Raw genomic sequence first — 12,524 nt, 5'->3', positions numbered from 1 at the left:
AGAATTTATATAAAGCAATATATTCCTGGGCTTGGTGCTATACAGGCTCTAGTCCCAGATATTTGGAAGCTAAGGCAGGAGACTCCAAAGCCGAGGAATTCCAGACAAGCCCAAGTGAAGTGCCATCTCAGGAAGCAGACCCTAGACTGTGTACCTTTACATTTGTAAGAGATGTGTAACATGTAAATAATGGCTACCTTATTTCAGAAGTTAAAAATATTGAAAATAGTGGTGATCCCCTTTTTTATTACTAAATACTATTATAGGAAGTATTTTAATTGTTGATATTTAATTCTCAGGTCGGGTGAGAGCTAAGCTTTCTACACCACTTGCTGCTGTGGGGAATGCCAAGACTGATTCTAGAGGAAGAAGCCGGACAAAAATGGTGTCTCAGTCTCAGCGTATGTACTGCTTATCAGTCCCTCTGTCTGTCAGTCTGCTGGGATGAATGTGTTTCTTTATATTGCTTGTTAGGAGATGAACAGTGGGTAAATTCAAAGCTGGTTTTAAAAGCGACAAGCCACATACTGAGTTCTTGTTCTGTACTTTAGGTTCATCATCACCTGACAAAAATGAAGGTATTTTTTTTTCAATGTTTCGGGTCAGTTGTTGTGCATGTTTGGGAATTTTTTTGAGTGGGTGTTGTCTTGTGTTTGTGTTATTAGGGCCACATCATTGACCTCCACCACTTAGAAAGAAAACCTTCATCTTCTATACAGATGTTTGCATGGAGATACTTTAAACACGAATCCTTAAAGTCAGGGTTCACATTCTACTCAGAAACTTGCAGGTGTGGAAAATTGTGCCTTTAGAGGCAAAGTGATCTTTAAGTATTCGGTAAAATCTGTTTCCGTCTAGCAGACGTTACGCAAAGACAGATAAGTAGTATCTTCATATTCTCCCCCAAATTTGTTTGATCATCTTAAATTTAGTTAGTATTTTGGGCAGTCTATACCTACGTATATAGAGAGAGAATATAGGCTGAAGTAACCCGGTCTGGTGAATTTCGTGTGACTTTTGAGGTTTATGTTCTTACTGTTTCATTAGGTCACTGAGTTCCTTAAAAGACCAATTAAAAAGCACAATGTTAGGACTAGGTTAAAATGAATAATCTGTTTCTGTATGTTCAAACAAGTACTCCAAATATAGTGCCATGTTTAACAGAAAATAATTTTTTCCCCTCCCTCTTGACCAAGAATTTGTCCTCAGCACTCTCTCAAAGATCAGGTAGTTTTTCTAAGAAGTAATGAGTAATGTTCTTCTGTGTAACCTAACTAATTGTCTTTGAAAAGAATAGGTTATAGATGGCTGTCAGGAGGTAGATGTCCCATTTGTTTTATAACCTGCTTGCTGGATCTTGGGATCAGGGAAAAGAATAAGGCTCAGAGAGACAGTAGGGCACCTTGAGGACACATGTTACAACACCACCTCTCTAACTTGAGAATGCTCAGCAGACTAACATCGGGAGCTTTCTTCATGAGTCCTAAAATAAGCAGAGAGATCCCGTAGAATTTGTTTACAAATGAAGACTACTCACAGACAGCCAGAGTGACCCATGTCCTGTAAGGCAATGGCTTTTCTCTGGCAAATCAAAAGTAGACAATAATACTACATTCTTCTGTGAGTCTGTGAGTTTTTGGAGTGATTCTTAGAGTACATTAATTGGCAGTGTAGCCTCCCTTCTCCTTGTGTGCTGCCCAGACCAACATCAGTACAGCCTGGGAACTTGTTAGAAATACAGGGTCTCATGTACCACCACAGAGACCTTCTGAATCTGATCACCGAGTGGTCTGTGCTTTAGTAACGTTTGAAAACTTTGGAGCTATATTGCCCAAGGTGGAGTCCTGGCTCTTCTAGGTTAAAGTTACTGTATTCCTACTGTATACCTATCAGTTTAGCATGATTAATGAAAACCCCAAGACAGAAATTGGGGTTCAACCTGAAGGACGGAAAAGCAAAACAGCCAGCCACTGGCTCAGTCCGAAATGGCGATGCTGCTTTCAGGAATCTCAGAGTGAGACTGTGTGTGAGAGCTGTCTCCTGTTTTATATTCCTCTCTAATGCTGGGATTAAAGGCGTGCACCACTATCGCCTGGTTTCTATAGCAAACTAACATGGCTACTGGGATTAAAGGTGTGTGTCACCACTGCCTGGTGTGTAAGGCTGATTTACTCTCTGAACTTCAGGCAAGCTTTATTTATTAAAATACAAGTGAAATAGCATTACATACCCGTAAAAAGTAGAGGATAGTGGGACTGTCATGAGCATCAAATTATAAAGCTTATTTAATGCAATTAAAACAGTGTCTGTCTGAGAGTAAATGCTATGACTGTTACCTGATAAGATTGTCCTTGTTGGGCTAGAAGGACAGTTCAGCAAGTTAAGAACACTGTCTGTTCTTTCAGAGGACTTGGGTTCAATTCCCAGCATCACATGGCAGCTCACAACTGTCTATGACTCCAGTTCCAGGGGATCCATACATTCACATTATAGTATATATAGGCAAAACACCAGTACATATTAGAAAGATAGAAAGATAGATAGATAGATAGACCAAAAATAAAAATACAGACCGTCCTTGTTATTATTCATAATAAAATAAAAACTGAAATTCATGTTACTGTTACACATTTCTATAACTTGATATTCTTACTACCCTCATGAAATAGAAATAAGCACAGAAGTTAGAATGTTAAACATAAAGATAATCAATCACAAGTTGTCCATGACCGGGATTTAAGGATAAAACCTAATTGTGAGATAATTTTCTGACTTCTTGGCCTTTATTGGGACCCTCCTTTTCAATCATTACCACTTCAAATCCCCAATGAAAAACAGAATTAATTTACATTTGACTTTTGAAACAATATAGGCTTTAAGATCCTAAGACATTTCCACTATAAAATCATTCAGGTCTTAGATCATATTAGAAAGATTTTATTTGTTTGCTTGCTTATTTATTTGAATGAGTATGTGTCCATTTCAGATTCTTTATTAAAAAGATGTGTGATATGTGTGCGAGTCTCTTCACAATACATTTGCATAGGAGTATTTTTGTGACCTCATCTTTACTCTGTTGTAGTGATCCATGAGGGGTTGCATGGTTCTATATTAACCATCCAGGGAAAATAGAGAATCTCTTGGATCAAAGCAGGTGTGTCCAGGTTCACAGAATAAGTGAAAGCAGACCTAATGGAGAGACTTCTAGATTGACTTTAAGAAAGAACTGTGTCCTCGCTTTGTTGGTAGTGACTGGTTGTATACAGATGATGTACAGCCTGTCAGCAGCTTTCTCTTCCCCACCTCTTGCTTTTCTGTGAATCTTAAGAAAAATTAAATTTGTACCTTTTTCATCTTCTTTTTTCTTCAGCTATAAGATGTAATATTTGTTCCTATATCTAATTTTCAATTAAATGTTTAAATAACAAAATTGTAAACATTTAACAACTTAGATTTAGGACTCCCATAATGGACAAGCTGAAGAATGTACATTGATGTTTGTGTTTCATGTCATCTGCTTTGTACATGAGTGTCAGCTGGAAACTGTTTGGTGTGCTGCTTATGTGACAGACATTTGTGCTATGGAATTTTTTTAAAGTTTGCTCTTTTTTGTGTTAGGTTTGTTTTTTTCCTGAGAACTGACTAAAGCTTTGTTATTTTCATCTGCCATCCATTTTAAAACTGCTCCTTCCCTCTTCGTGGATTATAACCCTTACCCTAATTCTGCCTTTACACTTGTTCAGGATCACAATCTGCTAATACCATTGGTGGTAAGAATCTATAGACTTTTTGTGTGCACCTGTGGTTTGGTCACCTATTTTCATTAACAAGAATAAGTTCTATTCAGCAGAAATTCCTATTAGATAATATTCCACCATTCTGTGATTGTACTGAAGCAAAAACTGCTAATCATGAGTTCTATTTGGCCTGTCTTCCCAATATCATGGAAGCCCTAAAAATTTTAAATTATCCAAGTTGACTCTACAGATATAAATATTAAAAAAAAGAGGGGGGCTATAGTAACATTTTGAAATTAAGCAACACAAAAAAATAGTTATCCCTCTTCAAGTTTTCTGTCTCGGACATTTCTGGGGTGAACATGCCTTTTTCTTCAATTCCTTGGTGACTCTACTAGAGAAAGAGCCTCAGTATTTTATTTTAAGTATGAATGATTCCTAGTTATCGGTGCTGGAAATATCCCAGTCTTTGGGGGAAGGAGAAGGTAGTATTTATGTGGAATGTAATGCCAGTGTCATTCCTTAAGGAGAAGGCATTAGTGTGTTTAAATATCTAGAGAGTGAACTTGCATACTTTTAATCAATTCAGTAAATGCAAAATAGAAAGAGCAGTCAGTATGCTTCTAAACTGCACTCATTCTTCCTGTCTGCTGAATAGACCCACATTTCAAGGAGTTCTCTAGTCTTTCTTACCAGTACCTCCACCCACACAAATTTATTACTGGTTTTAACAGAGTTCATACTGTATGTGCCCAGTTCGTTATAGTTTCTATATCATTGCAAGTTTTCTCATAACTTCCATTGGCCTATCTTGCATTGTGAGTTTGTGGCATGTTGGGTGTTTGGGTGTTTTGTGTGTATGTTTAGTTTAGATATTGCATGGAGAAAACAGATGCCTCCGCTGTCCTCCAAAGGAAAAAGAAACCAGATTTGAAGATTCTTCACCTGCAACATCCTGAAACTTTTTGAACAACGATCATTTTAAAGTAGACGAGTAATCTCCCCTTCTACTCAATAAGTACATTGTTGACATCACAAGAAGCGCTGCTGCTTTTTATAATATTGCTATCCCCAATGGAATATATATTTTTTATACTTAATATATATACATATATATATATTTGCGTGTGCTAACATTTAAGAACTAACCGAGAGTATGAATTGGACTAATCAAACCACACCCAGAAAACACAACCATGATTATCACAGCAGACCACATCTAGCTTGTTCATGTTTGTTAGCCTGCAGAGACTAGCACAATCAGAAGCTTTGAAAGCTTTTGTTTATAAAAGTTCCCAAAAGGGGGCTGGAGAGATGACTCAGAGGTTAAGAGCATTGCCTGCTCTTCCAAAGGTCCTGAGTTCAATTCCCATCAACCACATGCTAGCTCACTACCATCTGTAATGGGGTCTGGAGCCCTCCTCTGGCCTGCAGACATACAGACAGAATATTGCATACATGATAGATAAATAAATAAATATTTTTTTAAGTTCCCAAAAATTCGTTAAAGTTACTTTAATACAGCTGGCAAGAATTTAAAAGAGTGTCCTCTATAAGGAAGATGAGACAGCCCTCTGAAATACCTGCCTTGTACACGGTACCATTTTTGACAGCCAGCGCTCATTTCCGTTGACATTTGAGTCTTTAATCTGCTGGTTGGAAATGAGACCCAGTTGAGAAAGATTGTGCAGTGTGAGCAGTGATTGTTACAGTGTAGTAAACATGGGTAACAAAGAAAAAACGTTTCCCTGAACGTTTATTTAAATGCAAGTTTAACGTCTCTGTAATATTGCCATTCAGTTAGGTTGTAACTTTGAGCTATCTGATCCATTTTTTTATTCACATTTTTTACACATAAAGCAGTTCAATCAACAAAGTCATCCTTAAAAGGCATCCTGTGTGTTTCTAGTTTAAAACTGGGTTTCTTCCTGAGTGTGGTTGTACATGTCTACAATGCTATCACTTGCAAGGTAGAAGCAGGGAGATCGCTTCATATTCTAGAGCAACTTAAGATATTCAAGAATGCATTTCTAACTAAAAATCCATTTCTTTTTTTTTTTAATTTTGTAAAGGTTTATTTATTATATATACACAGTGTTTTGCCTGCATGGTCACCTTCACACCAGATGAGGGCGCCAGATCTCATTACAGGTGGTTGTGAGCCACCATGTGGTGGCTGGGAATTGAACTCAGAACCTCTAGAAGAGCAGCCGGTGTTCTTAACCACTGAGTCATCTCTCCAGCCCCTTAAAAATGCATTTCTTAACGTTGCTTAATCCATACCCAGATCTCTGGGACTTTTTCTGGGCCTCCCTCTATATCTCCCTGACTACGTCTCTGACTTCTTTGACATTTCTCTTATGTGTCCTAGAATGTGGCCAACCAAGAGCTCTCTGCCTTCAAATAGCAAAAAAAAATTTCTCTTTCTCAGCTGGCCCAATTTTGTCAACATTTAATTTAAACTTAGTGCTTTATTTGTTCTTTGACAATTTCATACATTGTATATTACGTATCTTGGTCATACAGTCTCTCCTGCCTTTCTTCCTAGTCCTTCTTTATCTTCCCCTTCCACCTTCGTGGCCTTTAAAAAAAATAACCAGCTGAGTCCCATAAGTGCTACCTGTATATACAAGGATGTATGTGTATGTGAGGGGGTGACCTACTAGGGGCCACACCAAGGGGAAAGAAAATTAACTCTCCCTTCCCCAGTAGCTGTCAACTGCCAAAAACTCTTCAGATGTGGGTGGAGCCTCGTGAACCCTTCCTCCATCCATGCTCAGCTAGTCACTGGGTGGATCAAGTGTAGGTGACCCACGCTGCTGTGAGTTATTGATTATAGTCCTTATGTCCTGTCCCCAAACTACTTTCACAGCACTAATTCCCCCACCCCCTACATTCTTTCCATAATGCCTTCTGCAATCTTTTCCAAACCCTGTATGTGGGGGAGCTTAAGAAGGAAGTCCTTTTAGAGCTGAGCACTCAACAGTTACTTACTCTAAGCTCTTTGGACACTTAGGAGACTCTGTATTTATCACTGCCCACTGCAAAAACAAAGACAAAAAAACTTCTCTGACCAAACAGCACCAACTGACCTTGCCCAGAGATACTTCATGAGGCAGATTATTTTAAGAAAAACCAAATTGTCATTGTTATGTACACAACACAAATAATATTAGTAATAGAATTAAGAGTTTACATCCTTTTACGTAATTTAAGTAGTGGTTTTCCATAAAACATCTTTTTTTTTTCTTTCAACACAGGGTTTCTCTCTAGCCTGTCCTGGAACTAGCTCTTGTAGACCAGGCTGGCCTTGAACTCACAGATATCTGCCTGCCTCTGCCTTCTGAGTGCTGGGATTAAAGGTGTGCACCACCACCAACTGCCCGGCCTCCACAAAACATCTTAACTCTATCAAACACAGTGTCAAATATTGGATTGCTCTGGGGATCTTTTTACTGTTTGTCTTTAAAATCCCAGTAGTATTGTCGTTATCAAACATATGCTTGAGTAGTTTATTCTCCATTGCTGGTAGACGCAGCCCATTTTCCCCAGCAGTTTACTATTTGTGTGTAAATCTTCCTCAACCCATTTCTTTGGTCTTAGAACCTGATATGACACCACAGTTTTCTTGTATCTTTGCTAGTTCCCTTGGCATCAACATTTGCATATTATGTTTTTCCTGTGTAGCTGGAAGCCGATCCGGGTCTCCAGGAAGAGTTCTAACCACAACAACCCTCTCTACTGTGAGCTCTGGTGCTCAACGGGTCCTGGTCAATTCGGCTTCAGCCCAGAAGAGAAGCAAGATCCCAAGGAGCCAGGGTTGCAGCAGAGAGGCCAGCCCATCTAGGCTTTCAGTAGGTAAGACTTTCTGTGTGAGATGCCACCTTTGACTTTCTTGAAAGTTCCAGGAGAATTAAAGTCTAGGTTGCTGAAATGTGGGGTGCAAATTGGATCTTGAAATGTGCTCACACTTGCACGCACACAACTACAGGAGTCCTTCTCTATTTCCACCAGTTCCAAGGACCAAACTTAAGTGATGAGCCTTGACAGGAATTACCTGAGGCATCTTGCTAGTCTAACTTTTATAATATTCGGTGTTAATTAATTCTCATTCACAACATGCTCAATGGGTAAGAGCACTTGCTGTTCTTTCATAGGATCTGATTTGGTTCCCACCATCCATAAAGTTGTGAACTGTCGGTCATAGTGACTATCCTGGGGCAGAGGCAGAAGTGTAGTGAATTTTAAGCCAGCCTGGACTACGCATCAAGACTCAGTCTCTTACAAATTATTTTAAAAAACAAAAATGAAAAGTTATAAAACATTTATTTTGTTAGGAGTAAAGTTCACCAGGACACAGTCTGCCACGACCCCACCTCTTTCTAAGAGTGTACTGGGTGCTGAGTGTTGCAGGTGTGGGAAGGGGCACTGCTGCTGCACTGTCTGCTCAGAGCCCTCCAGTCGCTCAGGTCAGGCCACAGCTGACTGCTGTCGTCTGCAGTGAGGCCTCCCTAAGTGTTCTCCCAACAATTTATGACTCTTGGTCTTTTTTCCAAACTTTTATAAGAGAGCCATATTTTCTTCTCCTGTCCTTAGTGACATTGTCTTCTCATTAAGGACTTGTGATGGGTGGAGCTTTGTGCCTTGAGTTGCTTCTGCTTTGTGTGAGCCGTGGCCTGGTCCTCTGTCACAGCTGTCACTCTTTTCTAGATTAGGTGAACTCATCCTTGTGTCATCTCATTTTTCTTGATTTACTCTTTTGCTTTGCCTCATAATTTTCTCAATTAAATTCCTCAGAAATTATGTTTAAGAGTCTGGGTTTTTGTCATTACTTAAGAATGCCTTTATTTACTGTGTGGTAGTGCACACCTGTAATCCCAGCACTCAGGAGGCAGAGAGGCAAGTAGATCTCTGGGAGTTTTAGTCCAGCCTGGTCTACAAGAGCTAGTTCCAAGACACCCAGGGCTGTTACACAGAGAAGCAGAGAAACCTTGTCTTGAAAAACCCGAAGGGGGGAAAAAAAAATGTCCTTTGGAATTTCATCCTCACTAACTTGCTTCATTTGCTTTCCAGACATTGTTTTAGATTCTTCTTATTATTCTTCTTTTTTTTTTCTGGTTTTTCCAAACAGTGTTTGTCTGTGTAGCCTTGGCTGTATTGAACTCTATCTGTAGACTGGTTGGCCTCAAACTCAGAATTCCACCTACCTCTGCCTCCTGAGTGCTGGGATTAAAGGGATGCATCACTACTGGCCCAGTCTAGATTCTTTATCAGTATTAAAATTTTTCTGGTACCTTTTTATTTTTTATATTTGTATTTCATGTTTTTATTCATAAGGAGTGAAAAAAGACATATGAATTGAAAGGTTCTTAGTAAGTTTGAGACTCGTCTGGACTTCATGGGTCCAGAGATCTGGTCTCAAAAAAGAAAAGAGTAAAAAAGTAATTTATGTTCAGTCCCAAAACAAATTTGTTATTAAAGAGTCCTTGAATAAAATGAAGCTACGTTTGGAAAGCCTAAATTCTGCCTTCTGTTTCCTCTTGCTATGTTTCTACTCCTGTTTTATGTCAGCCCGGAGCAGTCGGATTCCTCGCCCGAGTGTGAGTCAAGGCTGTAGCCGGGAAGCTAGTCGAGAGAGCAGCAGGGACACAAGCCCAGTCCGCTCTTTCCAGCCCCTAGGTAAGTCTGAGCAGGTGTGACACACACTGCTTTCCCAGTAAATGAGCTGTCACAATCTGGAAACTTCCATATTCCTAGAATTTGTGGTCTTGTTCAGTTGTATCTGTGCTCTGCCGGTCTGCAGAGAGAATAGGATTGAATACATTTGACAAATGCATCTGGCCTTTGTAACTTACCTTAAACGAGCAAGTCAATCATTATATAAATGGATTCCTATCATAATCAAGGCAGCGTCGCATATATATATAAACTCAGAATATCGAATTTAATTTCTGCAGTAGAAAGGTTGAGTCAAGATCATAAATGAGACCAACCTGACCTACATACTTCTCTCTAAAAAGATTTTAAAAAAGGAAGATTGAATTCAAAATTTGGAGAATTAAAACATATTTTAAATATTAAATATTTACTTATAAGTGAAGTATGGACTAGTTTGATTAAATAAATTTTATTTCTTTTAAACAGAAAAAAATCACTTCAACTTTTGATTATTTAATGTACTCTTCTAGAAAGACAGATAAAAAATAACATGTTAACTCATCATCATAGGAGAATTGACTTTTTATAGTATTTATAGTTTAGTTGCCTTTAGATGTCACTGAAATGAAACTTATTTCTTTTTCTAGTTTGTCTTGTAACTTTGATTGTAATACTATATTTGCCACCATTACAAATGTATTAATTGATTTTTAAGACTTTAATTTTTCCAGGATTACTGGAGAAGCAGAGTGTTTTGCTTTCTCTCTGTACCCTTTTCGTGCCTGATCTCCTTTTCTGTAAAATAAGGGTAATAGTGTAAAAGTTAGGAATGTTTGAAAGTTTGTATACAGTAACAGAATACTTGAAAGGCGATACTGGGCCCACTGCAGGCATTCAGTTACCATGGCCACCACTCTTCCATCACCATGCTGTGAGTGTTCATTTCCTCCCTTAACTTCCCCAACAAACAGGGCATTACACTCTGGTGTCCAGGTGCTCAGACTTTCATGGTATATGCATTTATATAATGCTGTTACTGTACTGAAAGGAAATGTTTTCCTGCACAATCAGAGTGCAGGAAATACATAGCCAAATTCTTCAGTTTTAAAAAAAATAAAGGTAAGCATGGAGCTGGAGAGATGGTCAGAGGTTAGGGTACTGACTTCTCCTCCAGCTCCTAGAGCCTACATGGTGACTCATAACTAACTCCAGTTCCAGGGCTCTAGCACCTTTCTGGCCAGCAAGGGTACCAGGTACACACATGGTGCATAGACGTCTATTCAGGCAAACATTCATGCATGTAAAATTAAATAAAATGTCAGAAAACTAAACAAAAAGTGAGAAAGAGAGAGAGAAACAAAGGGAAGAAAGGAACGAAGGAAGGAAGGGGAAAAATGTTGAGCATGGTTAGTTGGGCACAGTGACACACACCTGTAATCCCTGCAGTGAGGGAGGCATAGGCACTGGAAGTGTGAGGCCAGCCTATAACATAGCAAGATACTCTTTGACAAACAAGAACAACAAAGCAAAAATTGTAACCATGGTTAATAATTCTGTTTTTTAAAGAAATGTATGGTACTGGGTGTTGAATGTGGCCTCCACATTCTAGATAAGAGCCCTGCCTCTAAACTCTATCTTCCTCTCTTAACACTTTGCTAAGGAAAGATGTCTTTTTGTGACCAGCTCAAGCTGACTTATAGGCTAGCTTTAATCACCTGATCCTCCTGCCTTATTTTTCTGAGTCCTGGGGTTACAGGATTATGCCACCATACCTAGCTAGGCCTTTAATATTCTAGATTAATTTTAAGGCTTCTATCTGACAAGTTACTTAGATTTATTGTTACGGGCAGCATTTCCTGATTCTCAAGAAGCTTTCTGTTTGGAATAAAGATGCTAAAATCTTTTAATCAACTTTGCTAAAAGATTTTTTTTTCAATCCCTAGGTCAGTTTTCAGGAATACTTTATCAGAATTCTTTTATCTACATGAAAGTACTGCTCAGCAACCCCTGTGGTAGCATTTGCTGAGTCTCAGCTTTCAGGAGCCTGTTTGTTTCCCAGGGGTAAAAAGCCAAAGGTTATGCTGTCCTCACCATTCCAGTTTTCTTTATTCCCTGTAGTCCTTTCTACACATGCTGACTTGTTACAATCTTTTTGTCCTCTGTGACTTTGAATATTTATACTCAACACATGGATTTTATAGCTTGTCCAATAGTCCCCATGTCACAAGGCCAGTGTGAAGATTTAAAAACACAAGACGTCAAAGCTGAACAAAGTCCCACTTCTCTAGAGCTCACCCCTTTCATTTTCATTTTTTTCAGGAACCAAGATTCAAAGGAAAGTGTTCTGTATTATAACCACATGCATGTTACCTCTTATATATATTGTAGCCACACACGTGATAACTCTCACCTATGTATACTCAAGCCATATGTCTGATACCTTACTTATCTGTATTGTAGCCACCGGTGTGCTACTGTCTTGGACCAAAGGGACTGTTGACTCCTGAAAAGTTTTCAAAGATTTTTAGCCAGAAGGCATTTTCACATCATGACTCAGATCTTTCCTCATCATTTTAGACTGTTCCCTTACATAATATTAAAACTGGGTAGTAGAGTTATCTGCTAGCTTCTGAGTACTGTCTTTTAGTACTTACTAGCTATCTGTGTGTGCTCTGTTCTATCTAATCCTTCTTTCCCTCGGTCTTTTTGATGAATTTACTGTTTATGAAAGCTGTCCTGTAGGAAAGGCAAAAGTGATTCCTGTTACAAAAAATAGTTCAGTTCACAGCTCTCACTAATATAGCTGAGGAGGATGAACTTAAAATGAAAGCTAGATATTTCATTAAACATAAAAATGATTTACGTGGTTGTTTATTTCTGGATGTAAGACAAGAATCAGCTTCATGTGCTGTCAAAATCTGAACAGAGACTCTAAAGTGAAAAGTATGGTAAGTTTAGGTTGTAAAGTGATATTTAGGGAGATTCATTAAAGATTTTTAAGGAGTTTTATTGAGATTATTGATACTTTTTTGATGCACATAAGCTTCCATTTTTCAATAGTCCGTTATCAAATGCAGAACTAATAGTCTGTGCACCATTATAAATAAAATATGCATTAATGTAAGTGAA

The 12,524-nt window shown here is 38.6% G+C and overlaps 1 protein-coding gene across 40 annotated transcripts in view; it reads left to right on the top strand.

Moving 5' to 3' along the window:
- Clasp2 (cytoplasmic linker associated protein 2) overlaps positions 1 to 12,524 on the top strand; it is a 199,298-nt gene that overhangs the window by 126,394 nt on the left and 60,380 nt on the right. For 22 of the 40 annotated variants that reach the window (XM_041677054.1, XM_041677052.1, XM_041677051.1 and 19 more), the window contains 3 exons: positions 300 to 401; positions 7,425 to 7,595; positions 9,309 to 9,416. In XM_041677054.1, the coding sequence (XP_041532988.1) occupies positions 300 to 401; positions 7,425 to 7,595; positions 9,309 to 9,416 (381 nt within the window). Of the gene's footprint in view, positions 1 to 299; positions 402 to 551; positions 579 to 3,743; positions 3,771 to 7,424; positions 7,596 to 9,308; positions 9,417 to 12,524 lie in introns of all 40 variants that reach the window. The other 18 variants (XM_041677050.1, XM_041677066.1, XM_041677063.1 and 15 more) reach the window with 1 other exon arrangement.

Source organism: Microtus oregoni, unplaced genomic scaffold, assembly GCF_018167655.1.
Source record: "Microtus oregoni isolate MIOR12 unplaced genomic scaffold, Mior012 000028F_ref0000031, whole genome shotgun sequence".
Taxonomy (NCBI): Eukaryota; Metazoa; Chordata; class Mammalia; order Rodentia; family Cricetidae; genus Microtus; species Microtus oregoni.
The sequence above is the reverse complement of the archived record's forward strand: the minus strand, read 5'-3'. Positions and strand labels throughout refer to the sequence as shown.